Below are 19883 nucleotides of genomic sequence, written 5' to 3'. Positions count from 1 at the left end.
ACATATAGCAGAAATGTGGCGCCACTGCTCTGATTTCTACAGTGGAGACCATTGAATATGCCACAGGGTAGGGAATAGTGCAGAGAAACTTTCCCACTAAACACATTTGATTGTACTTTTTTTAATTGTTATATATGAGGGCTGTTTCTATGACAACATTGAGGTATCTTTTCATTGGTAACAAAATGCTATCAATATCCCCCGAAATCATTAAAACAAATACTTCTTTAGGTTGTACATGTTTTGACTGATTTGGCCAGTGTGAAGGAGTAATGGAAAATGCCTTAGATGTACTAAGGGCCTGAACTGTTCAACGGTGCAGTGAGGTGAGAATTCTCACTCGTTCTGTGTGTTCAAGGTGAGAAGTGTGCAGTGAGGGGAAATTTTCACTCACTCTTCCTGTTTGTTCAAGGTGAGAAGTGTGAGGGGAAATTTTCACTCACTCTTCCTGTTTGTTCAAGGTGAGAAGTGTGAGGGGAAATTTTCACTCACTCTTCCTGTTTGTTCAAGGTGAGAAGTGTGCAGTGAGGGGAAATTTTCACTCACTCTTTCTGTTCAGTTATTGTATGATTTATTGTCTTTTGACTGATTACACTCTGGATTGATTACACTCAGAACTGATTACACTTGGGACTGATTACACTCGGAACTGATTACACTCGGAACTGATTACACTCGGGACTGATTACACTCGGAACTGATTACACTTGGGACTGATTACACTCGGGACTGATAACACTTAAGTGAAGCAATCGGGGAATAATAAGTCACTTGTTTTACTCAAAAACTATGCAACAATCTTGTTACTTAGCAGAGAAATGTGTCATTAACTCTTTGTGTGACCCAAATCGTACTTATTAGGGTTGCTAGGAAACGTGTCATTTAGCCGTTATTCTCATTATCATTTCCTACATTAGCGTGGCTACCTTTAAAATTCTATACTTTTCTGTCTCCAAATATTGATGTTTTAAAATATCTTACCATTGGAAACTTATTACTTACACTCCTTGTCATTGGTTATAATCATGTTAAAATATTATCAAAAAATACACTGCAGTATAGATACATGTATTCAGTTTTATCAGGAAGAGTCAATTTTGTAATTTTCTGAAAACAATAGTCTTCCTGTTGTACTTTCTATCTAAATCCTCACAAAGACAAAATCCCCAGAATGCACCAATCCACACTGACCATCATGTCCCTGCATATGTTCATTGGATTACCAGCGTTATGATGGAAATTCAATTTATAACTCTTTCTGCCTGAATTAGTCGGTTTTATTTTCCCATTATTAAGTTATCACCAAATATTCTTAGGAATGATTATAATGAAATATACTGGCAAATTATCAATTTCATGCACCTTGTTTTCTTTTTTGGGGGGGAAAGGAGACGAGAAATGGAGAGCTTACAAGGCATTTCCAAGATGTCAGTAACAATTGCGTAAATTAGAAACTGTATAGCAGTTTGGGGGAATAGGGATAACAACCAGTAATTTGATTTTTGTACAAACCATATTAATATCGGAGTTATTGGACCTAACCTAGGATGATGGAGGTCAACTGAAGGAGCTGCCAGACAATGAGAAATGAAATTGACAAATAATTGAGTGAAATGAAGGACACAAATAACACGACAGTTTGCCATTTGCCTGGAGGTGGTAATATTAAACAAGACATTGCCACAAGCTATGGCGCTCTTAATCTGTTAGTATGTGACAGGTTTGGATAGGTCACTCCAAGGTCAGACTTGGATAGATTATTCAAAGGTTAGACATTGAAAGGCCATTCCAAGATTAGACTTTGATAGGCCATTCCAAGGTCAGACATGCACGAATTAGGGTCATTCCAAGGTCAGACATGCATGATAGGTTATTCCAAGGTCAGACTTGCATGATTGGTCATTCCAAGGTCAGACTTACATGATAGCACGTCTATCCAAAACATTGATAGTTCACTCCTCTACAGTAGAGAAACTAATATTCAAAGGTCAGGGTCAGTTAGATAGTTAACTCCTCTAAGGTCACACATAGATAGTGAATTTCTCCAAGGTCAAACATGGCTACTAGTAGGTCACACTTCCAAGGCTATATACAAATAGGTTACTCCTCAAAGGATGGAAATGAAGATCAGATTCCTCAAGGGTCAGACATTATTAGATCACATCTCCAAGGTCGGAAATGTAGATCAGATTCTTCAAGGGTCAGACATTATTAGATGACATCTCCAAGGTCGGAAATATAGATCAGATTCCTCAAGGGTCAGACATTATTAGATCACATCTCCAAGGTCGGAAATGTAGATCAGATTCTTCAAGGGTCAGACATTATTAGATGACATCTCCAAGGTCGGAAATATAGATCAGATTCCTCAAGGGTCAGACATTATTAGATGACATCTCCAAGGTCGGAAATGTAGACTAGATTCCTCAAGGGTCAGACATTATTAGGTCACATCTCCAAGCTCGGACATGAACAGGTCACTCTTCCCAGGTAAGACATAGATTATTCACAATTCCAAGGCCATAATAATTTACTCTTACAAGGTGAAGGATAAGGGTCACTGATCCTCCAAAATCAGACATGATTTTTTTAAGCTTGTGGGCATATCCTGTTTGTATGAGAGAGATCAGATTAGAGCACCAACCGCTCTATAAGATTGGATGTCTGAAATAAGCAATACATAAAAGCATGCACAAAATGGATATCACAGTAACTCCAAGGCCAGTATTGATTTCGCCCTAAGTCTAAACTGGCTGGTATTTACCTCCTATTCTATACCCTTAACAACAAAATAATTCAACTCACATCAAGTTGCTGTTGTCATTACTTTGAGAATTCGACTGGGATATTCTGGCTGTCATTTTCAGACTTTTTATATCTGATTCTGTTTTCAGCAAGTTACAATTTTTTTTAGCTTTTATACATGATAATATTATGGCACAGTGGATCCTCTAAAATGACAAGTTTGAATATCAATAGCCAATTATAGAAAATAGATTATTTTTTTCTCTGTGATACAAGACATTTTTAGATCACATTCACAAAGTACCAGTAGGCTTATGGTATGGTGCAGGAGTAGGCATCTATTTTCTGTCATCCCAGAGTCCTTTGTCTGTCTGTTGTCCAGGTGTCCAATCATCTGTCAACTTAAAACTTCTTCTTGAAAACTAAAAACTCAACTGAGTACTGATATTTAGCTAGGAGGTACATGGGAAGAGAACGTTTAAGTTTCCTTATACGGATGACCTTGACCTTTTCACAAGGTCAAAGGGGTCTGATATGTAAAAAACTTAAAGAATCTTCTCAAGTTCTAGAAGGTCCAAAGGCCTGATAAATTTGTCAGTATGTTACTAGGACAGATTAGTATATATTCCTCATAAAAAAAATTTCAAGGTCACTAGGGCAAAGTAGATAAAATCTTTTGTGAATCTTCCTCTCAAGTTCTAAACGACCCAGGGCATTCATCTTTGGCTAGTAGGTTCATGCTATAGAGTGTTTTTGCCTTTCCTAATACCAATGACTTTGACCTATTTTCAAGGTCACACCTGGGTCAATATGTTAAAGCCTTCAATGGTTTAATGTCTTCTCAAGTTCTAGAATACCCATAGTTTGCCTCAAGGTAACGAGGATTGTGTGTTATAAAGATTTGGCATAGAAATGACCTTGGCCTATTCTCAAGGTCATTTGACTGTGTGTACTACACAGGATCAACAGCTCACTTCTAATTGCTACCTGTGGGTTATGTTTGATTCCACAAAAACACCAACAGAGGTCATTTTTGGTACTTCAGTACCATTAACTGACTTGCATAAATCATCTATGTATATCTTAACATTATGATTCACCAATGCATCAACAAATTGTATCACCTCTGTTAGAAATACTCTATACCAATATATATACCAGTATATCCTAAAACATCATTAGCATATTAAGGTCAACATTGAAATTGGAAATGTTCTTGTATTAGTAAATGGTGTACCCTTAATCAGACACTCTATCCATCAGCACTTTTGTTTCTAAGATTTGTTTGGGAATTCTGAACGGCAACATTTCTCATACACATGTATTTGCATGTTGCACTATAGCTTATGTCATTTGCTGTATGTTCCTAGACACCTAAAACCATGTTATGGTGCCTTCTAGAGACACATTACAGTTATAATGATGTATATACCAGTAGACATTAACACTGACATGGTTGTATAAAACATTTAAAAGTTATCTGTAATATTTAACAAAAACCTGAGTATCATTTGAAATCTGAAGAAATATTTTTATATGGGTATATCAAGTTAACCAGAAATATTGAGTGTTACCCACCGCTATTTGACCTTGAACTCTACCGACTGTGCTATTTGACCTTGAACTCTACCTACTTTGCTATTTGACCTAGCTTGCACTCTACCTACTGTGCTATTTGACATTGAACTCTACCTACTGTGCTATTTGACATTGAACTCTACCAACTGTGTTATTTGACCTTGAACAAGTTTTTTTTACAAAATGATGTAAATCTTGGTCATTGGAAAATTTACTGTGATCCTCATAGTTTATAGAGAATGTTAGTTCCTCTACAGTGTTGGCACTAAACTGGTTTTGAGATATTGAGGACTTACTTAACAAAGTACCTTTGCACAAACAAGCACTTTGGTGTAGTTGTAATATAGATACATATACTCTGTTGTGATGAATGACTTGGCTGGAGGATTTCAATGTATCTCTTTCCGCAGCATTGAGTCGACCAGGCATATCTTATAAGGTATATTCTGGCGTCTCGCAGACATAATTTCATTGTAAATCTCTATATTGGCAGATTTAAAGATTGCTGAAATAATGCAGAATAGAGATTTTGTTTCAAACAGAGTGACACAACATATAGACGGCTGTTTAAGAGACCGGCACACATTTGGTGCAGAATGAAGGAAGAGTTGTAAAGATTGATACCGTTCCCACACGAGATGTATTTTTATATTGGGCAATGGAAATACATCATAATAAAGGAAGATTATATGTGTTGTCACTTCAGAGATTTCATAACTCTAGACTCTAATCATTGATGATTTTAAAATTGAGTGATTTCCTAAAATGCTGTTGGCAAATTGAAAACAAAATATTGTATTTTATGTAATTAATCTCAAAATAAAAGGATTTTACATCTCACAACATCTATATATATATATAGGGTAAGTTCAGGCCACCATCACTATACCATTGAAATATTCTTTTTAAGAATGTGCTGGTTAGCGGATAAGGTGCCATAGATCCTGAGTACTGGCCTGGTCAGTAATATAATAACATAGAAAACAACTGGAAGCATTTGGAAATCTCCAAAAACATGTTTGATCATCCAGTAAAGTTGATGGTATAACTAGTAGTAAGGGCCTAATACACTGTGGCTACGACTGCCTTAACAAGTATACCATTATGGTAATTTCATGTCAGTTTATATCAAGTTTTGGACATTGCTGTACTCTAAATCCCTTTGCCATAAAGTAATTTGGTTCCTTTTATAGACAACCGGGTGCTTGGAGATTTAACTGCAGCAACCTTGCTAGACAATATTGAAGAGAAAATGAAACCTAGTTTGATTACGCTCTATTTTTTCACCATGGAAAGTCATTATTTCATTATAAAGTTGAACTCTGTATCTTTTCTTTTGATTAATACTTGTAATTGGTTTTTGTTTTTTGTTTTTTGTTTGGTCGATAAAAATTTAAATAAAACTTTTTATTTAATTTTGTTCTGTATTTTGTGTGGCCAATAGTTTGGTGACCGAGTAAAAATCAATGTAAATACACGCCTGTTCACTGAGCCTAAACAATTAATGTGAGAAAACAGGAAGAAATACATTCCTGTCAAGTGCCAGACAGGAATCGAACCAGAGTCTTCAGCACGATTAAAGAATTAGCATGCTCATTGCTTCGTCATCTGAGTGACATAGACTGTATTTATGTAGAAGCTACACTGACCTGTTCCTCTTACACAAAGATATATTATCATTGGTCTACGCATGGCTCTTACTGAGTGTAGACAAAGATATATATGTATGTCTAACAATGGTGTATAAATACCTTCTATCTTAATGCTATAACTATACTTATGTTTTTGGTCATGTAAGTATTTTAGGTTTACATAACCTCAGACAAAGATCAAAGATGTACAGTATGATGGTCCCTACCTATGTCGGTTAGTGTTTCGTAGGAAGCTGATAAGCAGGCCTGTCTGTGCTATTGTGTCCTTGGGCAAGATACTTTACTCTTATTGCTCTTGAGAGCATGCGACAGGCCTCCCATGTTTTTCAGTGAGGTAGTCACTAACTACTACAAGGAGAAACCGCCTCAAAATGACCCTGGCTGTTCATGGGGCGATCAACCCAGCCAACAACTATTTTAGCACTTTTCTGTCTGAAAGTATTCTGCTGAACTATGGTTGCTGCGGCGCTAAGTGTTTTTATTGTGGCCGGTGCCTTTGAAATATATCATGTGAAAATCTTATCAAATTTTATGATGGGTTCAAATTTGTGTGTGCTAAATATAATAGGTACGTTATAACGGTATTGTTCATTTCATGTGTCTAAAACCTTCATTAAAAGTAAATTTCCAAAAAAGTAACCAATTCACATTATTTGACGTTGATGATTAAGTATTGGCTCATCACCTCCATGGTAACAGAATTGCTTCAAAGCTCCTCAATTAATGATTTTGAAATGAGCATTTGGAGATGTACATTTTATTTTTCCTTCCAGTTTACAGCTCTCATTTCTTTGAGAAATCCCTACATGATGAATGCTAAATGTGGAAGCATAGCAACGGAAAGTCATCCAATTTGACAAGCTAATCTCTCAATATCCGCCTTGTCTATACTTTACAGGTCCAAAAGACTGTCCAACCATACACTTTTTTCCTTATTTTGTTTTTCAACATTTGTGGGTTAGTAGAACAGATGATTACCTAATGTGTCTGGATTCCAAAATGAAGGATTTCCTTTCTTCAAATCTCTCTCTCTTCTTCATCAGAAGTCCTTTCTAAACCCATTCCTTTCAAACTTTCTCCATCCCTTCTACCACTTTATTATGCTCAAGCATTTCCTCTATCATCTCCTCTATCATTTCCTCTATTGTTTTCTCCTTCCAGCTCTTTCCTCACAACCCCTCTTTTCTTTTCCATTCCTTTACATACCCATTCCTTCAGCTTTAACTCTCTCCAGCCAACTTCTTTTTCTCCTTCTCATCCCTACTGTTTAAAAGTCATTCTATACCATTGCATCTATTCCTCCATCCCACCACTTCCTCTTTCCTTCCATCATCCCTCAATCCTACCACTTCTTCCTCCATCTATCCATCGTACCACTGCCTCTTTTTCTCTCCATCCCACCCTTTCCTCTATTCCTCCATCCCACTGCTTCCTCCATCCCACCTCTTCCTCTATTCCTCTATCCCAGCGATTCCTCTATCCCACCATCCTTCTACTTCCTCCATCCAGCCACTTCTTCTGCTCCTCAATCCTACAACTTCCTCTATCCCTCCGCCTCACCACTTCCTATATCCATCCCACCAGTTCCTCCATCCTGTCATCTCAATCCTGTGACCATCTTACCACTTCCAGGTCACGCTGAGTGTCCAGCCTGTCTGCTGACGGTATTGGTCACCATGAGTGTCCAGGCTGTCTGCTGACAGTACAGGTCACTACAAGTGACTCCAGGCTGTCTGCTGATAGTACCGGTCACTACAAGTGACTCCAGGCTGTCTGTTGACAGTACCGGTCACTACTAGTGACTCCAGGCTGTCTGCTGACAGTACCGGTCACTACTAGTGACTCCAGGCTGTCTGCTGACAGTACCGGTCACTACAAGTGACTCCAGGCTGTCTGCTGACAGTACAGGTCACTACTAGTGACTCCAGTCTGTCTGCTGACTACCGGTCACTACTAGTGACTCCAGGCTGTCTGTTGACAGTACCGGTCACTACAAGTGACTCCAGCCTGTCTGTTGACAGTACAGGTCACCATGAGTGGCCAGGCTGTCTGCTGACAGTATCGGTCACTTCAAGTGACTCCAGGCTGTCTGCTGACAGTATCGGTCACTACAAGTGACTCCAGGCTGTCTGCTGATAGTACTGGTCACTACTAGTGACTCCAGGCTGTCTGCTGATAGTACTGGTCGTATACACATTGAGGAAATGAAAACCAGGATATTGAGTATTGAAACTGACGTTGCTGCCCTTCCAAACAGTATATCAGCTGGTCATTTCTGTAAGACCAGTGTATAAAATCCATAGGGTATAATCAGAGAGACTGGCAGACAGGCTCTGTAATATGTTCAAATTACACATGGATGACTGTGTTCAAAAGCTGTAATAAACTCCCCAATGAATTGATTCTCAAAATACTGTAGAGGTCCGACTCCGATACATAATACTGTAGAGGTCCGACTCCGATACATAATACTGTAGAGGTCCGACTCCGATACATAATACTGTAGAGATCCGACTCTGATACATAATACTGTAGAGGTCCGACTCTGATACATAATACTGTAGAGGTCCGACTCTGATACATAATACTGTAGAGGTCCGACTCTGATACATAATACTGTAGAGGTCCAACTCTGATACATAATACTGTAGAGGTCCGACTCTGATACATAATACTGTAGAGGTCCGACTCTGATACATAATACTGTAGAGGTCCGACTCTGATACATAATACTGTAGAGGTCCGACTCTGATACATAATACTGTAGAGGTCCGACTCTGATACATAATACTGTAGAGGTCCGACTCTGATACATAATACTGTAGAGGTCCGACTCTGATACATAATACTGTAGAGGTCCGACTCTGATACATAATACTGTAGAGGTCCGACTCTGATACATAATACTGTAGAGGTCCGACTCTGATACATAATACTGTAGAGGTCCGACTCTGATACATAATACTGTAGAGGTCCGACTCTGATACATAATACTGTAGAGGTCCGACTCTGATACATAATACTGTAGAGGTCCGACTCTGATACATAATACTGTAGAGGTCCGACTCTGATACATAATACTGTAGAGGTCCGACTCTGATACATAATACTGTAGAGGTCCGACTCTGATACATAATACTGTAGAGGTCCGACTCTGATACATAATACTGTAGAGGTCCGACTCTGATACATAATACTGTAGAGGTCCGACTCTGATACATAATACTGTAGAGGTCCGACTCTGATACATAATACTGTAGAGGTCCGACTCTGATACATAATACTGTAGAGGTCCGACTCTGATACATAATACTGTAGAGGTCCGACTCTGATACATAATACTGTAGAGGTCCAACTCTGATACATAATACTGTAGAGGTCCGACTCTGATACATAATACTGTAGAGGTCCGACTCTGATACATAATACTGTAGAGGTCCGACTCTGATACATAATACTGTAGAGGTCCGACTCTGATACATAATACTGTAGAGGTCCGACTCTGATACATAATACTGTAGAGGTCCGACTCTGATACATAATACTGTAGAGGTCCGACTCTGATACATAATACTGTAGAGGTCCGACTCTGATACATAATACTGTAGAGGTCCGACTCTGATACATAATACTGTAGAGGTCCGACTCTGATACATAATACTGTAGAGGTCCGACTCTGATACATAATACTGTAGAGGTCCGACTCTGATACATAATACTGTAGAGGTCCGACTCTGATACATAATACTGTAGAGGTCCGACTCTGATACATAATACTGTAGAGGTCCGACTCTGATACATAATACTGTAGAGGTCCGACTCTGATACATAATACTGTAGAGGTCCGACTCTGATACATAATACTGTAGAGGTCCGACTCTGATACATAATACTGTAGAGGTCCGACTCTGATACATAATACTGTAGAGGTCCGACTCTGATACATAATACTGTAGAGGTCCGACTCTGATACATAATACTGTAGAGGTCGACTCTGATACATAATACTGTAGAGGTCCGACTCTGATACATAATACTGTAGAGGTCCGACTCTGATACATAATACTGTAGAGGTCCGACTCTGATACATAATACTGTAGAGGTCCGACTCTGATACATAATACTGTAGAGGTCCGACTCTGATACATAATACTGTAGAGGTCCGACTCTGATACATAATACTGTAGAGGTCCGACTCTGATACATAATACTGTAGAGGTCCGACTCTGATACATAATACTGTAGAGGTCCGACTCTGATACATAATACTGTAGAGGTCCGACTCTGATACATAATACTGTAGAGGTCCGACTCTGATACATAATACTGTAGAGGTCCGACTCTGATACATAATACTGTAGAGGTCCGACTCTGATACATAATACTGTAGAGGTCCGACTCTGATACATAATACTGTAGAGGTCCGACTCTGATACATAATACTGTAGAGGTCCGACTCTGATACATAATACTGTAGAGGTCCGACTCTGATACATAATACTGTAGAGGTCCGACTCTGATACATAATACTGTAGAGGTCCGACTCTGATACATAATACTGTAGAGGTCCGACTCTGATACATAATACTGTAGAGGTCCGACTCTGATACATAATACTGTAGAGGTCCGACTCTGATACATAATACTGTAGAGGTCCGACTCTGATACATAATACTGTAGAGGTCCGACTCTGATACATAATACTGTAGAGGTCCGACTCTGATACATAATACTGTAGAGGTCCGACTCTGATACATAATACTGTAGAGGTCCGACTCTGATACATAATACTGTAGAGGTCCGACTCTGATACATAATACTGTAGAGGTCCGACTCTGATACATAATACTGTAGAGGTCCGACTCTGATACATAATACTGTAGAGGTCCGACTCTGATACATAATACTGTAGAGGTCCGACTCTGATACATAATACTGTAGAGGTCCGACTCTGATACATAATACTGTAGAGGTCCGACTCTGATACATAATACTGTAGAGGTCCGACTCTGATACATAATACTGTAGAGGTCCGACTCTGATACATAATACTGTAGAGGTCCGACTCTGATACATAATACTGTAGAGGTCCGACTCTGATACATAATACTGTAGAGGTCCGACTCTGATACATAATACTGTAGAGGTCCGACTCTGATACATAATACTGTAGAGGTCCGACTCTGATACATAATACTGTAGAGGTCCGACTCTGATACATAATACTGTAGAGGTCCGACTCTGATACATAATACTGTAGAGGTCCGACTCTGATACATAATACTGTAGAGGTCCGACTCTGATACATAATACTGTAGAGGTCCGACTCTGATACATAATACTATAGAGGTCCGACTCTGATACATAATACTGTAAAGGTCCAACTCTGATACATAATACTGTAGAGGTCCGACTCTGATACATAATACTCTAATTAAGGCAACAGAGTGTAGCCCTTGTATTTATTTGTAAACATATGGACATGCGGTGTACAACATGCATGTTACATAAGAACAATATGTTGGCCAAACAGTTATAAATTTTACAGCAACTAGTAGAGGGGGACATTTTGCAGATCAAAGAAATGAATGTTTTTCTTATTCTTCTTATTTTTTTATATATTTTTCAGGAAAAAGTTTAAAACTCGATCAGGAGAGGTAGTCCGGCTAGTGGATCTGTTAGATGAAGGTGTAAAGCGAGCCGAAATGAAGCTTATGGAAAAGGGTCGAGATAAGGTATGAAAATATAATTACAAATACCATTTATAAATGATTCCTATTCTTACCAATTTGCATGGCAAGCTTGTTAGACTTGTCCAACTAAAAGTAAATAATAAAAACCAAATTTGGATTGAATATGGCCGTTTTATTAAATAACGTAAGTATATCAATGTACATATACACTTCTCAAAAGTGATACATATCTAAAACTTTCTGGATAGTCAGTCAATTCATAGTTGCACATCTATAAAACATTTTTAGATAAAGATTTAAGTCTGAGATGAAGGTATGAAAAACGCCACAGAGATAACCTACCCATGGGTAAATACAACCCAAGTTATATCTTCCCCATCTGTGATGAAGCTGGTCCAAAACAAAGCATGCATTATTCAGCAACATTAAGAAGTTACTGTTTAGCTTAGTTTCTCAGAGGTACTACAACTGCCAAATTTCTTTAAAAAAAAAGGAAACTTGATGATACTGGCTTTACATCCCTTTCAATGACAATACAACAGAATTGGAATGATTAAGATCTTTTATAAACATTGAACTTCAACATCAAAAATGATTTTGATGTCGCTGCCAATCAGTAAATATTTCAGTGGTATTCTTTTAAATTTTCACACTGGAATCATTGCGCTAATAAATTATCACTCTTATTTTAGTCTGTATTCTATTTCTTAACAGATAATGAAGATGCACCATTCTACCATTGTGCCTATCTTTTAATTTGTAAATGCACTAAAATTTGAGTGTGCCAAAATCAATATGACAGTTATATTCTGGGAGAGTTGTTTAGTGAGGGGACATGGCAGTTGTCATTGGCGAAAAGCATTTATTGAAAAGTAACAGATAGGTGGACGGCATGGTGCTTGTGTGTTATGACAACAGAATGAATAGTTCTCTACAGCTTAACACATGAAATCTGTGACATTGGTAGTTGGTGAAGAGGGTGTCTAGACACGGGATGTCAACATTCTCAGGATCACTGTGATCGGAGACATCTAACTCTCAGACCTCTCCTTGCTTTATAGAAAACTGATAAAAGATTATTTTCCTTCCTTGTGGTTGAAGACTTGACAGCGAAATGAGATAAGAAGACTGTATACTTGAGACATTGGTTAACGAAGGCTTCACCTATAATGAAGATGAGTGATGTTGGTCAGAAGATTATCTAACAAATGTACTGAGACATTCCACCACAAACTCCAATATTTACACACTTATACAGTTTTTAGAATTATATAAGATTATATAGGGATTGAACGGATAGCGCGTACCATAGGATATGTAAATAGATAGAGGATATTTAATGGTTTCCCATTTAATGAAGCATTGAACAGTTTTTGTATGGTATTTATGATCTATTTGAATGCTGGAGCTTTGCAAGCCAACAACATCACATTATGATTTGTTTGCTTGCAAAGCTCTGGTATTCAAATAGATCATAAATACCATACAAAAACAGTTCAACGCTTATATTTACATTCCTTTTACTTTTTTTTTCATTTTTAAATGCTATAATTCATATTTAAAATTCATAATTCCCTCCTTATCGACAGTCAGCAGATTTTTTGTCAGTCGTTGGAACAGCCAGAACATAGTCACATGTTTTTTGGCAAACAAAATGGTAGATGGAATTTTTTTTTTTTTAAACTCAATTTTGTTAATCATTTTATTATCAACTTAATGCACAAATGGCATATTTTTATAACAAATAATGTAGACAAAATAATTAGTCGATAAACTTAATTATCCTGGATATTGTAGTTCCAGTTTGTGTATTCTGTCATACAAGTGAAATATATTGTAGCAGGCCGGGTTTTAATTGTAATTCTACCATGTTTGCTATGCAACGCCAGTTTTGATTGGTTTAAAACCATGTATTATTTTCCAATAACCCACGCTCGTGCCAATAATACACGGTCGGGAGTCACGGCTGTAACAATTTTATATATCTAATATTCACCCGTTTTATAAAAGGTTACCATAGCCGAGTGGGCTAATGGGTTAGTCTTTCAATAAATTTTTATCACGATGCGAGTTCGAATCCTACGGAGGCCCACTTTTTTTTTCTTTTTTTTCTTCTTTTTTTTTTATTATTATCAAAATCAATGCCATATGATAGATGCTCTTGATCGTAGTACTGTATTGCCTGTATATTTCATCAACAAATAATGCAATACTCAAGAAATAAATTACAAGGTTTTCTCTGGGTTTCTTTGCTGTTTTTCTATTAGTAAGAGGTCGATCTCAGAACTACGTAAACAGTACATGGCAGAATAGAAATAATCAACTTTGACTCGTGTATTGTTGCAGGATATACAACTCTGACTCGGATATTTTGCAATTTTAATTAATAACTCAGGCCTGCGGCCTTCGTTATTAATTCAATTGCAAAATATCCTCGTCCTCGTTGTATATCCTGCAATAATACACGAATCATCGTTAATTATTTCTTAATTCTACCATGTTTGCTATGCAATGCCAGTTTTGATTGGTTTAAAACCATGTATTATTTTCCAATAATACACGCTCGTGCCAATAATACACGGTCAGGAGTCACGGCTGTAACAATTTTATATATCTAATATTCACCCGTTTTATTTAAGGTCACCATAGCCTAGTGGGCTAATGGGTTGTCTTTCGTTAATTTTTATCACGACGCGAGTTCGAATCCTACGGAGGCCCACTTTTTTTTTCTTTTTTTTTATCCCTTTTTTTTATTTTCAAAATCAATGCCATATGAAAGATGCTCTTGATCATAGTATTGTATTGCCTGTATATTTCATCAACAAATAATGTAATACTCAAGAAATAAATCACAAGGTTTTCTCGGGGTTTCTTTGCTGTTTTTCTATTAGAAAGAAGTCAATCTCAGAACTAAACAGTACATGGTAGAATAGAAATAATCAACTTTGACTCGTGTATTGTTGCAGGATATACAACTCGGACTCGGATATTTTGCAATTTTAATTAATAACTCAGGCCTGCGGCCTTCGTTATTAATTTAATTGCAAAATATCCTCGTCCTCGTTGTATATCCTGCAATAATACACGAATCATCGTTAATTATTTCTTGAATAATGTCCATAGTTCTATGGTCGTCTTCTAGCTTCCGGCTAGGGGGAATTTCCGTTTAGCTCAGTTTGTAGAGCGGCGGACCAGTAAGCCGAGGGTCGGGGGTTCGATCCCGGCTGGCTGCACACTACTCCTCCTTGAACTTTTACAATATGTTATATTAAATGGGAAACCATTCAATGATCATGATCATGATCAAGGTGGCTATGAGACAAGTATGATCATGACCAAGGTGGCTATGAGACAGTTGTGATCATGACCAAGGTGGCTATGAGACAGGTGTGATCATGACCTAGGTGGCTATGAGACAGGTATGATCATGACCAAGGTGGCTGTGTGACAGGTGTGATCATGACCAAGGTGGCTATGAGACAGGTATGATCATTACCAAGGTGGCTATGAGACAGATATGATCATGATCAAGGTGGCTATGAGACAGGTATGATCATGATTAAGGTGGCTATGAGACAGGTATGATCATTACCAAGGTGGCTATGAGACAGGTATGATCATTACCAAGGTGGCTATGAGACAGGTATGATCATTACCAAGGTGGCTATGAGACAGATATGATCATGATTAAGGTGGCTATGAGACAGGTATGATCATTACCAAGGTGGCTATGAGACAGATATGATCATGATCAAGGTGGCTATGAGACAGTTGTGATCATGACCAAGGTGGCTATGAGACAGGTGTGATCATAACCAAGGTGGCTATGAGACAGGTGTGATCATAACCAAGGTGGCTATGAGACAGACATGATCATGACCAAGGTGGCTATGAGACAGGTGTGATCATGATCAAGGTGGCTATGAGACAGATATGATCATGACCTCTGAAGGTGGCTATGAGACAGGTATGATCATTACCAAGGTGGCTATGAGACAGGTATGATCATTACCAAGGTGGCTATGAGACAGATATGATCATGATCAAGGTGGCTATGAGACAGGTATGATCATTACCAAGGTGGCTATGAGACAGGTATGATCATTACCAAGGTGGCTATGAGACAGGTATGATCATGATTAAGGTGGCTATGAGACAGGTATGATCATGATTAAGGTGGCTATGAGACAGGTATGATCATTACCAAGGTGGCTATGAGACAGATATGATCATGATTAAGGTGGCTATGAGACAGGTATGATCATGATTAAGGTGGCTATGAGACAGGTATGATCATGATTAAGGTGGACTTTGAGACAGGTATGATCATGACTAAGGTGGACTTTGAGACAGGTATGATCATGACTAAGGTGGACTTTGAGACAGACATGATCATGACTAAGGTGGACTTTGAGACAGACATGATCATGACCAAGGTGGACTTTGAGACAGACATGATCATGACCAAGGTGGACTTTGAGACAGACATGATCATGACCAAGGTGGCTATGAGACAGATATGATTTTCATTCCTCTGTGACAAAATTGAGAATATGGGGATATATGAACATTCCGTTCATACATAGGTTATGTTTGTTCATCTTATGGAGGTCACTATTACTTGATATCACTCTAGCCACTTCATTTAAACACTGATTTTGATCAAACTTCTTATTATTGGACAAGTATGACAATATGCTTTGAATGTGCTGGGTTGTCAAGGTCATGGTTACTTATTGCTATTTTCACAAATGCTTAGTCTTTGTCATAACAGTTTAGTAACTTTATTTCTAATGGATACATATTGGTGAAGAGTGAGAATACATTGAAAGATTTTTTTATTTCAAACTGCCAAGGTCAAGGTCACAGTTACTTCATATAAAATCTTGTTGTATTTGTTATAGGCTGAATGTATTTAACTATATGTTGCAGGAGCTAACAAAGGAAGAGATGAAGAAAGCAATGGAGGCAGTAGCGTATGGATGTATAAAATACAACGATCTCTCTCATAATCGTAATCATGAATATGTCTTCTCCTTTGATAGGGTAAGTTGGTTCAGATCTTATAACCATATAAATCTTCTGTGATAAGGCTAGAATAGTGACTGATAATAATGAAATAGTTTACAGAAAGTTACGGAGTTAGCTATAACAGAGTATTTGTCATGGGGTACGGAGAATTAACTAGTTTACTATCGCACGAGGATGCCTTTGTAACTCTTCTCGACTGAATGGAAAATTCCTGAGGAGGTCAACAAGTGTGCAATTGTTGGTATGTAATAGTTCAGGACTGTAAATATATAGACAAAGCATTCAATCTACAGATAAAGTACATACAATATTGGGTAATAAAAAGATCATATAACTTGTTTTCTGATCAGTATAATTTGTAGGTAATTTAAACAATACTATATTTCTGTATTATTATATCTAATGAGTTCCTCTACAGCAAAAGTGCAGACTGATTACAAATGTTGCCACTATCCATGTTATGATGAGGGTAAATATAACAGTACTAGGGAAGGGTCATTAAGATAAATGTCAAAAGCACACAATGTAATTTATATTGTTCAACAATATATACTGACATTTAGTGACCATATTATGTTTCTTTTTTGAAAGTTTTGTTTATTTCCTTTTTTGTTGAGATTTTGATGTCAATTTTATGATGTTGAATTAGGGATAAATCTTTTTTTTTTTTTTTAGTTTAATATGATTTAATACGATAAATTATAATTCTCTCCTATAATAGTGTGTAGTTAGTGTAGTTGTCAGAACTTTACTGATTCATCTATGTGTAAAGAGACACTTGTATGTAATAGACTGATAGATTTCGTGTATGTAACATGGAATTACTGGTATGTATGTACCGTATTTGACCTAATAAGGGCACCCCTACCTTTTTTCAAGGAAATAAATCTTTGACTGAGTGTCAAAATGGTGTTCAAAAGTAATAATTCATGTGAAATGTTTTGCTACTTTATGTGTTCAATTTTCTTCAGCAAGTTAAGTAACTGGAACACAAGTTTTCGCCACATTTTGTCTATTCCTACAGATGACATGTCAGTGCAAAGAGCACCCGAAACTAAACACACATACAAATTATAACTTACCATCTTTATTTGAAGATAAAGTAAAAGACTTCATTCTTGTTGACAAATAACTTTTGGTCAGAACAGAAAGCTAGTAAAAGACATTGTAAATCAATTATTAGGTCAACGAAAACGATGTCTGATATGATCTGGGAAATCACCTGTGTCTATAAATAGAACACAATTTGAATTCCATTTGAACATAATGGTGGAACACACGTTCTCTGGTCTAAAGATCAGCTGGCATGGTTTACAAGCTTACAGGAATATTCAAGTGATGTTTAAGCTTGATATATGATAATCAATAGATATATTCATCTGGAATATTTTTATGACTGAATTTTTTTACCGTTTCCACAGCCTTGGGTATTCTGCTATAAGGTATAGTCCGTTTCATAAAACTTCAGAATAACTATCTTAACAAGGGCGGGGCGCCCTGTCAATTACCCGCGCCCTGCGCCCTTATTAGGTCAAATACGGTATTATATACCAATTTATCAAACCAGGGGGACTATATCTATAGGGTTTCTCTCCGTCCATCTTTGTAGTCTATCTGTGTACATATGTTACCTACATAATGCATGTAATACCGAAGTTTGTCAGTGCTCTATAGCGACTTCATTTCTTGGGAGATTTTGATCAAACTTCATACAATTACATAATATCTTGGACAAGTTGGAGTTTCAGGGTTGTAGGATCAAGGTCACAGTTACCATTTTTAGAATTTTACATTAAATCACACAGTTACAAAGGTACAAACTATTTGTGTGCTTTTCATTTTTCCAAATAAACACCAAAGGACACCATCTTTATCAATTAGCACAGTGTAATAGTTAGCAGGGGGCATGTCACTAAGGGACATGCATTGATATAGCAATACTTTGTATGCTTGATATGTTTTTTGCTCACCTATATATATTTACTTATGTGGATTGTTTTTGACTTACCTGTATATCTATACTTACCTGTTTTATGTAGATGTTAGATGACAGAGGAAACACAGCAGCCTACCTGTTGTATGCCTACACTCGAATCAGGTGAGTGCCAATGTTCAGGACCAAATTAGCTTTCTTCACACAAACATGACATGTCCTATCATTATCTGACTGGACCCAATACCCCCTCACACACACAATATGTATATATATATAGGGAAATAATTGCCTCCAGTCTAGAATATTAATACTAGGATATATTTGTTTGTGACATATCTGTATGAAGCCAAACTTGACACAGGTTTATATAGAGACTTCATTGTGTCCTTGTATAACCTTAATTCACACAGCTACAGATACCACATTGATTTACAGAGAACAATCATGTTTTTTTCATGATTTTCTATACTGAATGATTTTCTTTCCTTTAGGGCCCCATATTCAAAAATATGGCTAGTTCCCACTTAGATACATGGATGTTCCATTCAGGGATTTAACACTTCCTCCCAATCAATGCCACCAGCTATCTTTGGTACTAAATGGTAGGTGGTGGATATTGTACACAATCAACAGAAGATGATCAAATTCCTGAAACCAAAGACGGCCATTAATCAAAGCCACTGCATCAACTTAAATTTGCTATAGAGAGAGAGATATGCTGTGGAGAATAGCAGCAGAACTGGGGCAAGATATTCTTATAGTTACTCTAGATTGTGATTGATAAATGCTATCTTATGACAGCATAGACTCTCATACTCCTGTATATCCGCATCATTTTCCTGTGTTTTGTTAGCCCACCATCATCAGATGGCAGGCTATTCAAATCGCCTTGCGTCCGTGGTCCCAGCTAGCTCCGTCGTCTGTCCGTAAACAATTCTTGTTATCGCTATTTCTCATAAAGTGCTGAAGGGATCCTTCTCAAATTTAATATGTAGGTTCCTCATGGTCTGTAGTTATGCATATTGCATTTTGGGACCGATCAGAAAACAACATGGCAGACAAGCAGCCATCTTGGATTTTGACAATTGAAGTTTGTTATCACTATTTCTCAGAAAGTACCAAAGGGATCTTTCTCAAATTTCATATGAAGGTTCCCCTTGGTCTGTAGTTATGCATATTGCATGTAAGGACCAATCGAAAAACAACATGGCCGACAAGCAGCCATCTTGGATTTTGATAATTAAAGTT

At 37.5% G+C, this 19883-nt stretch overlaps 1 protein-coding gene across 1 annotated transcript in view; it reads left to right on the top strand.

The window, feature by feature from the left end:
* The window catches only part of LOC117329058 (arginine--tRNA ligase, cytoplasmic-like), a 162592-nt gene that overhangs the window by 114352 nt on the left and 28357 nt on the right, over positions 1-19883 (top strand). The window contains exons 11-13 of the mRNA XM_033886756.1: positions 11605-11710; positions 16601-16714; positions 18739-18797. Of these exons, the coding sequence (XP_033742647.1) occupies positions 11605-11710; positions 16601-16714; positions 18739-18797 (279 nt within the window). The remainder of the gene's footprint in view (positions 1-11604; positions 11711-16600; positions 16715-18738; positions 18798-19883) is intronic.

Source organism: Pecten maximus, chromosome 6, assembly GCF_902652985.1.
Source record: "Pecten maximus chromosome 6, xPecMax1.1, whole genome shotgun sequence".
Lineage (NCBI taxonomy): Eukaryota > Metazoa > Mollusca > Bivalvia > Pectinida > Pectinidae > Pecten > Pecten maximus.
This window is presented reverse-complemented; position numbering and strand designations above follow the sequence as displayed.